This window comes from Galeopterus variegatus, unplaced genomic scaffold (genome assembly GCF_000696425.1).
Source record: "Galeopterus variegatus unplaced genomic scaffold, G_variegatus-3.0.2 Scaffold1669, whole genome shotgun sequence".
Taxonomy (NCBI): Eukaryota; Metazoa; Chordata; class Mammalia; order Dermoptera; family Cynocephalidae; genus Galeopterus; species Galeopterus variegatus.
This window is the reverse complement of record NW_007727780.1, coordinates 125,687-144,325: the sequence shown is the minus strand read 5'-3', so window position 1 is coordinate 144,325 and position 18,639 is coordinate 125,687. Positions and strand designations below refer to the sequence as shown.

Here is an 18,639-nt window from a genome sequence, read left to right as displayed (position 1 = left end):
GGAAGCTTTTTAGGGGGATTCAGGGTGATTTAAAAAAAAAGGGAAAAAAAATTTTTTTTTGATATTCTTACTTTTTTTTTTTTTTTTTTTTTTGTCTTTTGTCTTTTTCCGTGTCCGGCAACGGATCGCAACCCTCAGTGTTGCCCCCGTACCGGACCGGGGACCGGCAACGGGATTGCAACCCTCGGCGTTGCCCCCGCGCCTCGCTCAGCCAGTGAGCGGGAACCGGTCTGTATGTGGGACCCGACCCCTCGGGCGGGAGCGCCGCCGCGCTTCCCAAGCGGCACACTATCCAGTGCGCCACCGGGCCGGCCCCTATTGATATACTCTTAAGAGAAAGAGAAGGGACTCTTAGATGGGTCTGAGGAGCACCACCATTTCTTATTGCTATGTTAGGAGACTAGTTTCTAAAATAGTCCTGTTTCTTAGACTATTAAAAGCAGATCAGGGGCCGGCCCGGCCGAGGGTTGTGATCCCGTTGCCAGTCCGAAGCGCGGTGGGGTCTCCACCCGAGGGTTCGGATCCCACATACAGACCGGTTCCCGCTCACTGGCTGAGCGAGGCGCGGGGGCAACGCCGAGGGTTGCAATCCCGTTGCCGGTCCCCGGTCCGGTACGGGGGCAACACTGAGGGTTGCGATCCGTTGCCGGACACGGAAAAAGACAAAAAAAAAAAAAAAAAAAAAAAAAAAAAAAAGCAGATCAGTGGAACAGTGAGTAGAACTAAGTTAAACATACATTTTTAATAGAAAAGATAAAACCAGCAGAGCTTTAATTTGGATTCACTTATTTATCCATGGGTAAAAAGAAATTTTCTTTTTCTTTTTTTATTTTTTAAGAATTGACAAACTTTATTTTTATTTAAAATAATTTATTGCCCTGTTAGGATTTCCAAAGTAGAAAACTTCACGTGGAGTATTAAGTAAATTACTCATTCTTGATTCACTAAATATTGTTAATCTTGATTTTTTAGAAAAAAATCATGATATCTTGAATTTTAGGTATTTAAATTTATTGTAGTTGATGATTATGGTAAGATGTTATTTCATTCTAACTCCAAGCAAAGACCCTTGTGAGGTTAACCCTACATAAGAATGACCAGAAACACTTTCATTTAATATTAGGTAACTTGGTACAGCGCTCATTGGTCNTTCATTTTAACTCCAAGCAAAGACCCTTGTGAGGTTAACCCTACATAAGAATGACCAGAAACACTTTCATTTAATATTAGGTAACTTGGTACAGCGCTCATTGGTCTTAGCTGACAATTTCCCTGTAGTGCTTATCACCTACTTAGAAAAGTGTCATTGATCCTGGATGGCATACTCCTTACATAAAAGTAGCCAGAATATAGCAAGAGAATGCTGCATCCCTCCAACTGTGCTCACCACCATCCTGCAGGGACACAGCCTTCACCTGTAAGCTGTTCTTTAGAGAACTCATCCATCGAGATCACACAAGGCTGTGTTTGCCATAGCAATTTTACATAGGAGATTGTATCAATGGTAATTTGCTCAAGGGAGGGCCATGATGTCACTAGAATCTTGACAAATTGGAACCCCCATGATATATATCTTAAAGACCTTGTTGAAGTGTATCTAGAAATTTTCTTTTTCTATCAGCTCATGGAACAGGTAGCTTGTTCTTACTGTTCCCACCTATGACAGCTACCAAGAATGACAAAATACTGGTAAATTATTGGGCTTTCCCTGATCAATATGGATATAAATAATCCTGCTGCTGTATCCCAGAACCTAAAAAGAAGCATTCTAAAGGGAGTCTGGAAGCCTCAGAACTGTGAAGTTGTGAGTTCCCTCAGAGTGTTTGAATGTTACCGAGACACTATTTATCTTCGGGGCATTAAGAGGTTGAGCAGTTTTTATGTTTATTTTAAGGCTCCTCTAAGGAAATACCTATGATAGCAATATTGTCATCTTTGAGGGCTCTGGCTTATTTATTCAGTGTACTTTTTCTTTCTTTCTTTCCAGCAACTTAAAATTGAAAGACTTGCACAGAAACAGGCTGAGCAAATTCAGCCTCCTTCCTCTTCTGGCACCCCTCTTCTCGGACCCCAGCCCTTTCCAGGACAAGGTCCAATGTCTCAGATTCCTCAAGGTTTTCAACATCCCCATCCATCTCAGCAGATGCCAATGAGCATGGCTCAAATGGGGCCTGCAGGCCCACAGGGACAGTTTAGGCCCCCTGGGCCCCAGGGACAAATGGGACCACAAGGTCCTCCACTGCATCAGGGAGGTGGGGGGCCACAAGGATTCATGGGACCACAAGGGCCCCAGGGCCCACCCCAGGGGTTGCCACGGCCTCAGGACATGCATGGGCCCCAAGGAATGCAGAGGCATCCTGGACCTCATGGCCCTTTGGGACCTCAAGGGCCACCTGGACCACAGGGTAGTTCTGGTCCTCAAGGTCATATAGGTCCTCAGGGTCCACCTGGCCCTCAGGGTCACATAGGCCCCCAAGGTCCACCTGGCCCCCAGGGTCACATGGGCCCACAGGGGCCCCCTGGTACTCAAGGTATGCAAGGACCACCTGGTCCCAGAGGAATGCAAGGACCTCCTCACCCTCATGGAATACAAGGCGGGCCAGGGTCTCAAGGGATCCAAGGTCCTGTGTCTCAGGGACCTCTGATGGGATTGAATCCAAGAGGAATGCAGGGGCCTCCAGGCCCCCGGGAGAATCAGGGTCCTGCTCCCCAAGGGATGATGATGGGCCACCCGCCTCAAGAGATGAGAGGACCTCACCCTCCAAGCGGACTGCTGGGACATGGTCCTCAGGAAATGAGAGGTCCTCAGGAAATGAGAGGTCCTCAGGAGATGCGAGGCATGCAGGGGCCTCCACCCCAAGGATCAATGCTGGGCCCTCCACAGGAATTGCGAGGGCCTCCAGGCTCACAAGGTCAGCAGGGGCCACCCCAGGGCTCTTTGGGACCTCCACCCCAGGGTGGCATGCAAGGCCCCCCTGGACCTCAGGGACAGCAGAATCCGGCAAGAGGGCCACATCCATCTCAAGCGCCAATACCATTCCAGCAGCAGAAAACACCTCTGCTAGGTGATGGGCCCCGGGCCCCCTTCAATCAGGTATTATTTATTTACAACTTGTAGGCATTAATGCATTGGGAAAATACACTCGGCATTGAAGTGTACTGCTGAGTATTGTGAAAAATGTTTCTTGAGTAATGTTGGTGGCTTAAGATATTAGAGCATCCTGGATGAAGAAAGAAATAATAAGAGTAATGGGTTAGGTTATACTCCCATTAAATTGATCTCAGTATTAATCTTTATTTCTCACCTTATATATATATATTTTTTGACTGGTAAGGGGATCGTGACCCTCCGCACGGTGTTGTCCGCACCACGCTCAGCCAGTGAGCCCACCGGACATCCCCATGTAGGATCCGAACACGTGGCCTTGGCGCTACCAGCGCCTCACTGTCCTGAGTGAGCCACGGGGCCGGCCCTCACCTTATATTTTTTAATAGAGGTTCTTCCAGAAAAGATCAACTCTCAATTGAATACAGTTGCTAATTGTCCCAGGGCTCCAAGAAAGCTGTGACCCTGAGGAGGCTTGTTATGTTGTAGGTGGCTGTGAGGCTGGCCTGCTCCCTTTTCTGGGCCCGTTATCTTGCAGCCTGGTGTTCCGTAGGCCTGTCATGGAACTGAGCCACCTCTGACCTGTCTGCTGCCTCTACTTTTAAAGATAGTATGGGGTATTTAACTCACTAGTGTATATAGACTGTGTACCTCACTATTTCCATTTCAGTGAATGCTTTTAGAGATCTCCTATTCCAAACTGAGCATTCTGTAATGGTCACCCTTTGGATGAAATTCTGTTCAAGTCGTTTTCAGCTCACATATGAAAGTATAGTATTTGCAGGAAGGAGTATTTCTGTAGAAATTTCCTTGCCTTTTTTTGAGTACTCTGTTTTTGTTAGCCAAGTGTTTTTACTTATTCGCTGAGCTTGTGCTTGAGAGATGGTGTGAGGAGAGTTCAGGGTGCTTGGGGTGGATAACAAAAAGACTGCATGAGTGTGAATGGATTTAACATGGTTTGGTGATCTGGTAAACAGATCTGGTAAATGACAAAATAGAAGAAAAAGAAGTTTTTCTGAAGTTCTTAATCTGGAGGGATTATTTGGGTACAAACAACTGGATTTTTCCCTGAAATCAGTTGTGGGCCAAAAGTGAGTGAGTGAGCTAACTTTGACTCCCTGTGTCGTCACTTGGGAGACTGGATGCTGCAGATACTGCATGTAGAAAAGTCTTTTTAAAAAAAAACACCACCGTGAATCTGTAATATAAAGATAACCATTGGATTTACTGAACTCAAATAACTAGCTAAATAAGTAAATTATTTGGTATTCTTCAGTAGATCTTCTAGAACTTAAAAATGTCATAGCAATGAAGAATCTGATGGCATTTGAGTTTATTTCCAGAGTTTTATTAGACATTTGTCAGAATTTAGGATGAGTTGAATAAAATCTAGAATTGCTATCCTAAATTGCCCTAAAACTTGAAGCATTATATATTTTATAAATTCAGTGTGCTCTTGCATGTGTATAATATTTATCTACTATCAGTTATTTTCCTAACCTTATGTTAGTGAATTAACAGTTTTTTATTTTGGATGATAAAAAAATAAGAACTTTAGCTACCATATTATGACTGAAATTATAAACATGTCATGTTTTAGAGGACAGATCTGATTTCCTGGAATAATTTAATAAGAGTTTTTACTGTACCATGCAAAAGATTTTATACATGAAAAGATTAATGATTATAAAATTTTAATTGATGTATAGAAATATTGAGAGAATGAGTCTGAAGATTTGATACTTTGTAGGGCATTTTAAAATCTCAAAAGTTGCTCGATGAAAATTTTTGCTCATATTTCTTATATGCTGAAATCTAACTTTTTTCGCTTTGGTCAAACCGATTATTTAAACCAGTTGTTTTAATTGGTTTCATTATTTAATGGAATTCTTTTCAGTTACACTGGCAGCATGAAAGATGTTGATAAGAGCTGTCCTGGGGTAAAGGGACAATCAACAAAGCAGTCTAGAAATGACTGGGGCTGAGTTAATGATGGCTACTTATAACTGCTAATGTTATACCTTCACATCAAGGTTGCTCCTCTGTATGGCTAGTTTGGGACATGAAAGCAATTTTGCTATTGATGTTTTTGAAACTGCTATTCTTATAGTATGGCCAGTCACTAGATGTATTTTTTATATGAAGGAATGACTAGATATTTTATTTCTTTGTTGGTTTGTCAAGAAACTTGATCGAAGGACATTAGACAGAATTCAGTTGTAGATAGATAAAAATACAGAATATTAGAACTTGGGACAAACTGGGATTGAGCTCTGGAGGGTCCCTGAGCAATGAGATTAAGAGGATCAGAGCAGCAGGTTTGTATCAGACAGAAACTGTGGGAATCTAATGAATCCAACATGATGGATAGGGCATGAGCAGCAGGGTGTTTAGGGAAGGGGACATTAGAGAGCTGAGATAGAAAAGAGGTGAAGGGGGAAGCCAGTGTGGATGTTTTGCTCAGCAAGGACCCCTTTCTTATCCTACCCACTCCCCCCTTTTCAAGCCCAGCCTTAACCTCTGTGAGGATTGCTTGCCTCCTATGGCTGGTAGGAGTCACAGATGTGACTGCAGAGTTTGCCTATCCTGGAAGATTGCCAGGTCTCCTTTTGCCAGAAGTTCCTCCTCTGTGCAGAGTGTGGTGGTACGGTATTATGAATACTGGTTTTCCATTGCAGTTCTTGCTTAGTATTACAAGTAAAGATCTAGCTTTAAATGAAACCTGTCAGCAGGTTTAAAAAACAGCGCTTCTTTTTATTATGGAAAGAGAAGTATCTCCTTTCCCCCAATTTAAGGACAATTTTACTGTAATGTCACTAGCTAAATATTTATTTCTGGAGGCTTTGAGGCAACTTAGTGTTTTTATCTTGTCACATTGTAATATAGTTGCTATTCATGAAGCAGAAACCTATGATTTCATATTTCTGCTTTAAAAACTCTTTTCAGGAAGGACAGAGCACAGGTCCTCCACCCCTGATACCAGGCCTAGGGCAGCAGGGAGCACAAGGCCGCATCCCTCCTCTGAACCCTGGACAAGGACCTGGCCCTAACAAAGGTAAATATCTGCTTGGCTGAATACGTGATTGTATTCTATCACCTTCATGTGCATTTTATAGTAAATCGTTTTGTTGATAAGTACTTGGTAGAAGGGTCATTTGAACCTCTTGGAAAAATAAAGGCAAGTCATTTCAGGTAATAGCCTTGTCTAATGTTTTCGTAGGTTTGTTTAGTTAGGCAACAGTGCCAGCCAGAGGAAATAAGGTCCTCACTACCAGAAGCTGGAGGTGAAACCTGGACAACCACTGGCAGTAGTTCCTATGCTATGGGCTGGCCTTGTCCATCCACTGGGAATGGAAATGGTTCTTGTGCTCATTGAATGCAAGTGCATGTTGTTGTTATCCCAAAGAGCTGAATTGTTTCTGCTTACATTTTTTGACAGGATAAAGAATTCAGGATTTTAAGAGTGTTTTTATTATTACTTCCTTATCCCTCAGATTGTGTAATATTTTGAACACTTTAACTGGTTGCTCTGTTCTGTACCATTTGAAAAGAAGAAAGCAATGTAGCAGTGTGTGGTGCCTCAAGTTGTTGATATTGTAAAAAGCCAAGAGATGAGAATTGTCAGTATTCAGATGTGGCGCTATTTGGAAGTTAAGAGTTAATTCCAAGAGTGGAAAGAGAGTACATGCAAGGCTTCAGGGTCCCTTTTTGGCTGACGCATTGGGCAGGTGTGTGATTGGATGGAGAGTTAGAGGGGAATACTCTGTGGGAGTGTGGATGGAGGGGAGTTGGGAGATGGAGTTGTTATATTCAGCACACTCTTTCATAGGCAGAGATCACAACTCAGGTAATCGGTACTGTGGAGATTGCACTTCACATAACTTCACTCTTTTATTTTTAATTGGCTAAGTCCACAACACTGTGTGGTACATGTTAGGCTTCTTGACCCCACTTTATCAGATTAAGAAAATTCCTTGTCATTATTCACAGCCCTAGGACTTTGGTAATTTAAAGCTCAGTCTAGAATTTATGTGAGATGTTAGAGGTAGGAAAGGGAGAGAGAAAGGAATTAGAGTGCCTATTTCCATCCCATTGTATGGAAGTGGTAGCAGAGGATATACCCGAAAAGAAGGTGGCCCACAGGGAAAGAGAGAAAGAACGCAGAGAGTCAATCCCTGACATCTGCGGGCTCTAAGAAAGAAGAGTGTTACCCACAAGTTACTCCCATCAACAAACTGAGAGCTGCGTCTCTTCCTCTCCCTACCCTGTGTGTCTCCACCTGCTTCCCTTTTGTCCTTGCTCTTCCCCTTTTCTCTTTACCACTCCCCTCCCCTTTCTTTTTCTTCCTCCTCTCTTTCTCCTCCCAGGGACCAAAGGGAGAAGGGAGAGCCGAGAAAGTGGCCCTGCCATCCCCTCCTGGATTAACCACTGCCACTGCCACATCACCGGTGGCCATATCCCTTCTAATTTGTAGTGGTGGGTTTCTTTCCTTGGAAAAGCAGGGTACTTTTAAACAGATAGAGGTAATGGGAAGATTAATATTCATAGGTAAGTCCAAATGGAATATATTCAGTTTCCTCAGGTTGAAGGTCTGCTGTGTCTGAGGTTATACTAAGTTCAAGCAACATAAAATCAGAAGAAGCCATTAGCTGCAGGAACACACTGGGAAGTGAGGGGCCTGTCTACCAGAAGGAAGTGGATTTAGGGTATAGTCATGCATTGCTTAACGACTGGGATGTATTCTGATCAGTGTGTGGTTAGGCTGTTTCATCATGTGAACGTCATGGAATATTCTTCCACAGACATAGATGGGATAGCCTACTACACACCTAGGCTATATGGTATAGCCTTTATAATTTTATGGGGCCACTGCCATATATGTGGTCCATTGTTGACTGAACATCGTTACGTGGCACATGTCTGTATTTGCAAATTCACTAAGCAGAGAGGCAACATAGAAGGTGCTTCCTTAGCATAGAGAGGACCGTAGAGGAGGCAGAGGGACAGAAAGATCTTAAGAGAGACTCCTTCTAGTGGAGCATTCTTATACTGAGATTTCCAAGCTTTTTGTACATGTTGAATGGTGAGGAGTTGAAATGGCCAAGAGAAATGAACAAAGGTGAAAGAGGAGGGACGTTGGGAGGGTGAGAATTAGGGCTGACTGTGTAATACAAGGAGGGGCTTCGTCTTCATTGCCAGGAAAAGCCGTAAAAGGCAGGAGCTCAGCAAGTGGAGGAATTTCATTTTAAAAACTTAGTTGTTTTAGAATCAAGAGTGTCCCTTTGTTGCCTACTTTTTAAAAATGTTTGAAAATAGGTGTACGTTTACAGTGGCTGCAGTAGTTCAGTAGCCTGGAAAACAATCTCTTCAAAGTTAGGAGGTGAATTAAGTTAACCATCACAAATTTAATTGGCTTCTTTCCATTTTTATTCAATACTTTGAATATATTGCATATATTCAAATATTTTGGAAAATGTTTAGTGGAATTCCAAACACTGTCTGCAAAGATGTGATAATATTGTAGATGAGGGACATCATTCATAGAAAGGGGCAGGAAAGGTGTTTGTATAAACTTTGAAACTGAAGTACAGGAGAGCCGTTTGGTCACCAAGCAGTTATTAGAGAGGCCCCTGGTCCCATGTACCTTACAGAGGAATTCGTTACATTGTACATGTGAGTTATGGCATCAAGTTAAATGAGCCAGGGCTTAAAGGGGCAGTATCATGAGTGGTAGCAGTGCAGACCTGGAGCCCTGCTGAAGGGGCCTTGCGGCCTTCAAAGTGCAGAGGTGAATTCTTAGTGCTCGGCTTCCTAGTCTGCAGCCTTAATTTTCTCTGTTGTCTCTTCCTTGGGTATGGAGCGGGTAGCCCTATTGAAGTCGCTGATAGAATAGGGGCAGGGAGGGAAAGCTTACTCTTATGCCCACGAGGCTCTTTCGTGTGTTTTCTAGTACCTATATACTAGGAGGTGGGTGTTGCTGAACTCATTTGAGATTAGTAATTTGCCATAGGTCAAGTTACTTAGCTAGTGAGGGATGAAGTTGAAATCTTCACTCCAAAGGCCATGTTCTTTCCATTATATGATGCTTCAGGAACTTTGTCCTCTAAGTGTGCTGAGAACCAAGGAGGGAAAACATTCTGAATAAAAGAATGCATACTGAAACTTGAAGATGCTGAAAATCAGACTTGTATTGGTAGGTTTCCTGGAAGATATGGTAAAAGTCAGCTCTGTTTCCTTTAGGTGACTCCCGCGGCCCTCCAAACCATCACATGGGCCCGATGTCAGAGAGGCGGCACGAGCAGAGTGGCGGCCCCGAGCATGGGCCTGAGAGGGGGCCTTTCCGGGGCGGCCAGGACTGCAGGGGTCCCCCTGATAGGCGCGGCCCTCACCCCGACTTCCCTGATGACTTCAGACCAGACGACTTCCACCCTGACAAGCGCTTTGGCCACCGATTACGTGAATTTGAGGGGCGAGGAGGACCTTTACCACAAGAAGAGAAGTGGAGGCGAGGGGGCCCTGGGCCTCCGTTTCCTCCTGATCACAGGGAATTCAGCGAGGGGGATGGCCGGGGTGCAGCCCGAGTCCCTCCAGGGGCATGGGAAGGCCGCAGACCAGGAGATGAACGATTTCCCAGGGATCCTGAGGACCCACGTTTTCGAGGGCGCAGAGAAGACAGGTGGGATAGATACTTTGTGGGCCCATTCCATCTTCCCTGGAGCTTTTTATCTGTTCTCTTCGTAAAGGTCTCTTTTTTCTTTTACTTGGGGAGAGAGAGTACTACATTGATTACTAGCCTTCCCTCTCTAGGTTTTGTATTTAGACTTTTTAAAAAATTATGCTTTTTAACCTTATCTTTGCAGCTTATAAGTCTTCTTTTTACTTATTTTTTTGTCCTTTTAAAGAGGTGGGAGGATCACTATCCTATGAGAGTTTCTTGGATCTGATTAAAAATTTCCATGTTCTTCTTGATTAGAGTGATGAAATATGAGACAGATGCCTAGATTGGAAATAAAGAGATTGTGGAATAGATACAGTTTCTGTGTAATTGCCTAAAGATCTTAACAAAGTCAAACCAAACTAAAAAATAATCTTCCTGTTAAACTTAGATCAGGCACAAAACTCTCAGCTTGCTTGAGGCATAAAAGGGATAGAAGAAATATGGGAAAAATCAAGAATTAGTCAAATCCCAAGTGAGACTCAGAATAATCAGTGATGATGATAATTGAGTGTTTGCTCTGTGCCTTATTTAATTGGTACAGGACTTTGTGGATAGGTGTTGCTGTCAGCGTATTATAGATAAGAGATCAGACTGAGAATCAGAGAGGTTTTGTGGCTTCCTGAAGTCTCACCGCGTTCTCATGGGTGGTGTCAGAGCCGTGCTTTAGGCCTGAGATATTCAACACTTCCTTCTGCCTTGACTGCAGGTCACTGACTGCCAGTTAGGCGTCCATCACACCTCTCTTCATCCCATTTCTCACTACTTTGGCCAAAAGGTGATTGACTTAAGGGTTGGCCATCCCCACCCTCAGGAGATGTGTTAGAAAAGAATGGCTGATAACATAGCCAGGAAGGGCAAAATAACAGGGGCTAAGGGAAGCAGCTATTAGGGGGATTTAAAAAAAAAAAAAAAAAAGATATAAGTGGTCCCAATTTTCTTAAGGGCCTTGATGATATCTAAGAATTCTCTAATGGCTTTTTTTTTATGTTTACAAGAGCTTGGCATTAACATTACTTTCATTGATTTCTTTTTTTTTTTTTTTTTTTAATTCTTTTTTTGTTTGCTTTTGGTGGCTGACAAGTAAGGGGATCCAAACTCTTTGACCTTGATGTTATAACACCGTGCTCTAACCAGCTGAGCCAACTGGCCAGCTGTCATTGATTTCTTGAATCTCTGCATCTTGGGCATAATTTCAAAATTTACTATGCCTCAATTTGTACTGTATTTCATCTGTCAGTGACACATCCTCAGCATAGACTTCTGAGCTGACAGCTTTATGCTTTCCTCAGACATGCCAACCATACTCCTGCTCCCAGCTCATCCTGCTTGCTCTCCTATCTGCCTGGAGCACTCTCCCAGATATTTGTGGCTTACTCCAGTTAAATCTCTCATCCTGCCACACCCAGTTCCTTTACCCTGCTTTATATTTCTTCACAGCACTTAGCACTGCTTAACGTTACATAATATATTTATTTATTGATTGCCTGTGTCTCCCACAAGCATGTCAACTTACCAAAGACAGGGTCTTTGTTTATTCACCACTGTATCCTCAGGACCTAGAGCAGTAGTGGCAGCACACTGTAGGTGCTCAGACACTGTTGAATAAATGAATCTGTTAAATGGGGAGGGGTACTTGAGAGCATTCAGTCCATTAACAGGTATATTAGTCTGTTCAGCTACCATAACAAAATACCATACACTGCGTAGCTTCAATAACAGGCATTTATTTTCTCACAGTTCTGGAGGCTAGAAGTTCTAGATCAAGGTCCAGCAGGGTCAGTTTCTGGTGAGGGCTCTCTTTCTGGCTGCAGATGACCACCTTCCTGCTGTGTCCTCACATTGCGGAGGTGTCTCTGGTGTGTCTTATAAAGGCCCTAACCCCATTATCAGGGCTCCACCTTCATAACTTCATTCAACCCTAATTACCTCCAGAAGGCCCCATCTCCAAATCTTCACATTGGTGGTTAGGGTTTCAACATATGAATTTAGAGTTGTGGGGTGGGGGGCAAACATTTAGTCCATAAGAGGAGGTATTTTCTAATAAGGGCAAATTAGATTCTCTCTATCCCTTTATAACTGGAGTAGTCACATAGTAGATACCTGGACGAAAGAAGAGTCCTGCTGTGTTTTAGGGAAACAGTGCTCCCTGCTGAGACTCTTCCTGGCCCACCCATCTCCTCCTCCTTTTGGAGGTTTCAATTAGTTTCCTGGGCACACCCTCTGCTTGTAGGAATCATGATTCAATCAAGTTACCTCAGGACCAAAAAGGTTATTAAGATAGTTGGAGTGGTGGAGTGGAAAAGAGAAAGCAGAATGCCAAGTAATAACTATAGGAGAAGGAATAGAATTATTATTTTTGTTGTTTTATTTTTATTTTTTTCTTCTTTTTCGTCTTTTTTTTTTTTTCATTTTTTATTTGTGTGTGATAGAATTAGAAAATCACCTTTTTGTAAGCAGTGTCATAACTTACTTATGTAGGCAAGGGTCATCAGTGAATGCTAAAACCAGTGGGTAAAGACTGTGGGGAAGCAGGATGTTCTCATGGTGCCACAGTGTCACCTCACAGATCACTTATTAATTAAAAAGGAGAAAATATATCTTTGTAACAGCAAAATCTGGTTACTATTCCATCTTTATGTTATAAACAGTGAAACAAACTGGAATCATGAGAGGGTCTAAGCAACTCTTGCCAGCAATGTTTAACCTGAATCTAATCAGGTTGTGGGACATTCTATAAAACACCTGGATGGACCTTCAAAAATGTGAAGGTCATGAAAGACAAAAATTCTAGAGGGGGACTGTTCTAGTAGATTAAAGGAGACCAAACAGACAACCACTAAATAACAGTGTGTGGGTCATGATTGAATTCTGTATTTAAAAACATCCAGCTGTAAAGAACATTTGGGGGACAATTACGGAAACTGGAATTGGACTATATAGTAAATGATATAATATTACTGAGAGTGACAGTGGTATTGTGGTTATGTAGGAGAAAGTCCTTGTTCTTAGAAGAAACACACTGAAGTATTTAGGGATGAAGCGTCATGTTGTCGGCAACTGATATCCAAATGGTTTAGAAAATGCATTTGTAGGGCCAGCCCGGTGGCACACTGCTACAGTGCGCTGCTTGGGAGTGTGGCGGCGCTCCCGCTGAGGGTTCGGATCCCACATACAGACCGGTTCCCGCTCACTGGCTGAGCGAGGTGCGGGCGCAGCGCCGAGGGTTGTGATCCCGTTGCCGGTCCCGGTCCGGTACAGGCGCGACACTGAGGGTTGCGATCCATTGCCGGACACGAAAAAAGACAAAAAGGAAAAAAAAAAAAAAGAAAGAAAATGCATTTGTAAACAGATGGAGAGAGAGAAGATGCACTTGTGGCAAAATGGGAAAAAATGATGAATCTAGGTCAAGGATCTATGAGTGTTCGTTGCACTATTTTTCAGGTTTATTGTAAGTTTGAAAATTTTCAAAACAAAATGTTGGAGTGAAAGATAACTGACCGGAAACTCAAGAAAAAGCAGAAGGCCTGGCCTGAGAGGAAGCCATAGGCAGGGCAACTCATGCAGACTGGCCTGTGTCCCGCTCCTTTGCTGCCCTTTCTCCAGTGGTCTTTCACACCATTTCTGCTTGCAGGCACTATCTCTACTTCCCTGCAGACTTCCTGATAACCCTTCTGCTTTGACAGTACTCCCAGCCAACTTAGTCTCCCAGTTCCAAAATTCCTGAGAGAGAAGGGGAAGTTGTCCACTAGCCAGGGCACCAGCTTGCCACTCAGCCAGGGGGCTGCCTGTAAGCCAGATGCCCACATGTAGGCCAGTCAGCTGTGGAGCAGGGCCACCGGTGCTGCTCGTGGCCACCTAGGCCTGCCCCTGAGCAGAGCTGTGGGCTGGGGCAGATGCAGAGCACGTACTCCAAAATAAGTCTAGCACAGTTGGCAGGCATGATCTGTACCTCCTGTTTTCATCATAAAATGTAGATGATAATGAAAAGAATTTGGTAAGCAGTGATAAGGAGCCTGGGCTGAGGGTCAAGACTGGCTGAGTTCAAATCACAAGTAGCACTTATTGTGTGTCCTTAAATAAATGAGCTCTCTGGGCCTCAGTGTATTCATTGGGAGAGTAGAGTTAATTATAGTACCAGCTTCATATGGTGGTTGTGAGGATGACGTGAAATGAGTAATATGTGTGAAGCACTTGGCATGACATAAGCCCTGAGAAAGCATTCACTGCTACATTATTCCTAAACACTGAAAAGAAACTTAGAGTAACCCCCCATTCTGGTATGTTACCTTTCTCTGCTTACCTCTAATATTAGGATCGTAAAATGTATACTTTAAAAAAAGTTTTATTTTGTTTTTCTCCCAATTAACATTGTACATGTTTTCTTCATATTATTATCCTTCTTTGAGACATGAACTTAGAGCTGCAAGGTATTCCATGAGATGGACATTCTGCTGATTTTTCTTCACAGCTTCAGAAGAGGAGCCCCTCCAAGACATGAGGGCCGTGCTCCCCCCAGAGGAAGGGATGGTTTTCCTGGTCCTGAAGACTTTGGTCCAGAGGAGAATTTTGATGCTTCTGATGAGGCTGCCCGAGGACGAGATCTCAGAGGTCGAGGTCGGGGTACCCCACGAGGTGAGTGAGTGTTGCAGTCACTTGCTCTGGAAGGATAGGTGGCAGGGTGAGGTGGTTGGAGACACACCTGAAACAGTCTGAGTGCAATGTTGTTCGCTCCGTTGTGTAGGAGGAAGGAAGGGTTTACTTCCCACTCCTGATGAGTTCCCTCGCTTTGAAGGACGGAAGCCAGACTCCTGGGATGGAAACAGAGAGCCAGGTAACGGAAGAAAACTGCTTATTGGGTGGCTCATGGTGACTCTGTACCAGCAGTTCACAATGTGGGGTCAACCCACATCTCTTTTCCAACTCACATCTCCATGGGAGGCTGGATTGTCTTCATGTCCTTCAACCACAGTATCTTATCTTAATATATCAAATGCAGAAGCAGATGGAAAAATCCAACTTTTTCTAAGCCAGTTATTAAAGGGATCTGTCTGAATATAAAACAATACCACTCTTTTCACTAAATGGTTTTGGTTTTAGAAAATAAAGTTAAATTAATTATCTCCGAATAAAGTAAATATTAGTAGATATAATGAAATCTCTTTGGGGTCCTTAACTTTTTTAAGAATGTAAAGACATCCTCAGACTAAAACCTCTGAGAACCACTTCTCTGTACCTTACCTGCTACTTCTTATTTTAGGAGGTATGTTGATTTCTAATCTTGGCCTTTTTTATGCATTTGTGATGTGACTTACACCTGGACTATGGTGATGATTCAGATGTTTTTGCAAGATTGGTTATTCTTCATTATCTTCATATTCTCAGCAGTATCATTTACATCTGCTTTTGGCACACTGTACTTATAAGGAAATTGTGTTTCTTATTTCAGGGCCAGGTCATGAACATTTCCGTGACGCTCCCCGCCCTGATCATCCCCCTCATGACAGTCATTCCCCAGCCAGCAGAGAACGTTCCTCTTCTCTCCAAGGCATGGACATGGCATCCCTGCCGCCCCGAAAGCGCCCCTGGCATGATGGGCCAGGCACTGCTGAGCACAGAGAGATGGAGGCCCCAGGGGGCCCTTCTGAGGACCGAGGAGGCAAAGGTAAGAGGAGGCCAGTGGTTACAGTTCCAGGAGCTGCAGGGCCTTGGAGGCCTCATTTATGCCTGCTGCATGTGCCCCTACTAGGGTTCCTAGGCCTTTTCTCCATTCTACCCTCCACGGCTTAGGCTGTGCAGAGGCACATGCTCCCAAAAGCAGTGTGAATGCAATTTGTTTGGGCCCACACCACAGCTGGTGACCACCCAGTGACCGCAAGCTCATCCCTGCACAAGTCTCCAGTTTCTTCCGGGAATCCCTGGTTCATTCATCCCTGGTTACCACTTCAGTTCTTAGCCAAGGTGCCCTGGCACACTCTCTGCTGGGCTTGCTTTCTGGAGACTCCTGCTCTAATTGGCATTCACGCCTTCCACTAATGGTTGCTTGGAGCACTCAAGGGTATCCTCAATGAGAGGGAAAGGGTTGTCCTCTCCCAGGTTCTGTGTTGTTTTTTTTAGCATGGGCCCAGAAGGAACACTGCTTGAGCCCACAGTCACAAAGACTTTGGGAACCTGGTCTGCAGTGGCTATTTCCAGGGAGGCAGTAAGTTACCTCTACAGCTCAAAACTTTGGATCTTTATTTTATAAGCGGCACTACCTTTTGGCCAAAAGTAGTAGCCACCGAGTGCTAACTACAGCTCTGGTCCCAGGTTGGGCTTAGCAGTTGCATGTGTCGTGGTTTGAAGGCTCCTGGAAAAACTACTGCTCGTGTGCCCCAACTTCTGCTCTGCTCCCCCAGTTTATCTACTTTGTGTTTACAGTCGTCCATTACAGACTTCTGCTTTTTGTTCTTGATAGTTTGGTTCTTGTCAGAGCAAAACCCTCAGAAATTACCTCACTTATCACCAGTAGATCTCTTCCCCTCCCAAACATACCTTTTGTTACTAGTTGGTACAGTATATTGGACAACTGTCATGGGCATTCAGGACAACTTTGTAGGTTCCCTGGTCAAGGACATGTGGCTATCGTGGAAATGATGTACTAGCTAACAACTTTTCTCTGCCCAGGCATCTTCAGGCAGGCCTGAGCTGTGCTTTGTAAGAAAAGAAGCCAAGATTATTCTTCTAACTAGCTCTGCAGACCTCTTCATCTCAACTAGATTCAAATTCCTTTCAAAAATTTAAGACAGAATAAAGTTGGCAATAGTTTTCTGAGAGTGCATTATGGGAGATGTGGCCAAATCCAATCATTTCATGAGAAAAAAAAATTTTAAGAATTTTATTAATACCTAAACATTTGTGTGTCCAAGTCTGAAACAAGGTAAGCTATCCCTGGAAGAGATAATTCTGAAAGCCAGAGGGTTTTTTTGTTGTGTATTTGTGTGCTTTTATTTTTCAAGAAATCCTTTATTTCACTAACTTTGTAAAAGGAAGCCAAAAGTGCCATGTTGTGCAACAATCACAGTAAACAGGCTAGTTGGAGCACGTGTCATTAATGGCAGCAGGAGTTTGGGTATCTTAGCTGCTCTCAAAGTTAAGTCAGTGCTTTTCAAACATTCCCTCAAAATAAGCTGGTGGATAGGAGTGTGAAGATTCATGAAGATTCATGTCCCAGAGAGAGAGGACACCATCATCTGTGTGATGTGGGTCTCCCTGGGGTGCCCCGTGCTTATCTCTTGGCTTCCCATCATCTGTCCCACAGCCCTGGGGAATATGGGTCTTGCTGATGCTGAGGACCATGGCCACAAGCCAGTATGGGAGTAAGGTGGTGGTAAAGAAGGGGTGGACGCAAACCTTTAGTGCTCTGAACGCCATTGCTAATCTCCTCAGAGCCAACCAGAAGTGGTCTGCTGCCATCAGAGTAAAAGTTCGTACCAGGAGTTATTGACAGTCTCTAATACAAAAAAATCACATATGAAATCAATGTTTCATTTCAGGCCGAGGTGGCCCAGGACCTTCCCAGAGAGTGCCAAAATCCGGGCGTTCCAGTTCCTTGGATGGGGATCACCATGATGGATACCACAGAGATGAACCTTTTGGGGGCCCTCCGGGTAGTGGCACCCCTTCTCGAGGGGGCCGGAGTGGCAGTAACTGGGGTAGAGGGAGTAACATGAACTCTGGCCCGCCAAGGCGAGGAGCATCAAGGGGTGGTGGAAGAGGTCGGTAGAAGTTGGGCTGAGTACCTCTAGGCCTTTCTGGACAGTATTTAAGAACTTCTTGTGGACTTACCAAGCAAGACAAAAGAAAGCCTGCACCATTGTAGCTCTGAACTCTCTTCTGGGGCAGCTGAATCCCAGGAGCCCCTAATGAGGTCTTCAAGATGAAGAGACTGCTGTCAGCTACCCAGAGTAGCTGGCCTTGTCTTGTCCTGTCAACCCTAATTGCCCTAACTTCCATGTTGTTTTGTGAAGATAAAAGCTGGAATCTTTTTTTTTTTTTTTTAAGTGTCACAAGTCATGGAGCACCTCCACAAATTTAAGTTCATGTCCAATTGGAAATGTATTTCTATATGTACAGTTTGTCAGAGAAAAAACATTAAGTTGTTTTTGTATGAATACAGAATGTGATTTACGCAAGAATTAACTAGTTGTGAAGTGTTTGCCTTAAGGAAACACTTGGTTTCCATTGCACCTGATTTGCTGAGGAATGTAGTTATTGGTAATATTCATAAGTATACTTGATAGGAACCACTAAGTCATCTAAATTAATTTTATCTGTGGACTTTGGGTTTTCAACTAGTTCTCACCTAGCCATTCTATCTCACTATTTTGTTATATATTGAGGGATACCTGAAAACTAATCTAATGTAGTTTGAAGTAGGTTCAAAGCCTTAGTTAGACATGCTCTGGCAGATGGAAAATTATACTTTGAAGAAAAATTTAAATATTCTGACTGTCCAACTAGGGGCTCTCCCGTGGGTGCATCTCCTAGTAATCACACTTTAGATTTGAATTGCCTTGTTTTGATGAGAAGAACGTGATGTAGGCCAGAAATTAACTATTCATACCCTTTTGATAACCATAAATCATTTCACACATTAAGTTGAAAAGGAGTGGACCAAAATATCTCCTAAAACAATTTTGCAAAACTTAAAATAATCTCTTTCTTCTGTATACTAGCTATGTGGAAATACTAGTGTTTAAGGCAGAGGATAGTTCTAACTTTTAGTAAGCCAGAAAGTTCTTGTCCATGGTAAATTCCTTGTTTTAAATAAATGTAA

General features: G+C 43.5%; 1 protein-coding gene across 1 annotated transcript in view; it reads left to right on the top strand.

Annotated features, from left to right (window-relative positions):
- WDR33 (WD repeat domain 33) overlaps positions 1 to 18,002 on the top strand; it is a 120,590-nt gene extending 102,588 nt beyond the window's left edge. The window contains exons 16-22 of the mRNA XM_008578350.1: positions 1,988 to 3,094; positions 6,053 to 6,161; positions 9,347 to 9,782; positions 14,293 to 14,456; positions 14,566 to 14,655; positions 15,271 to 15,486; positions 17,357 to 18,002. Of these exons, the coding sequence (XP_008576572.1) occupies positions 1,988 to 3,094; positions 6,053 to 6,161; positions 9,347 to 9,782; positions 14,293 to 14,456; positions 14,566 to 14,655; positions 15,271 to 15,486; positions 17,357 to 17,586 (2,352 nt within the window). The 3' untranslated portion in view covers positions 17,587 to 18,002. The remainder of the gene's footprint in view (positions 1 to 1,987; positions 3,095 to 6,052; positions 6,162 to 9,346; positions 9,783 to 14,292; positions 14,457 to 14,565; positions 14,656 to 15,270; positions 15,487 to 17,356) is intronic.
- Positions 18,003 to 18,639: the final 637 nt, after the last annotated feature.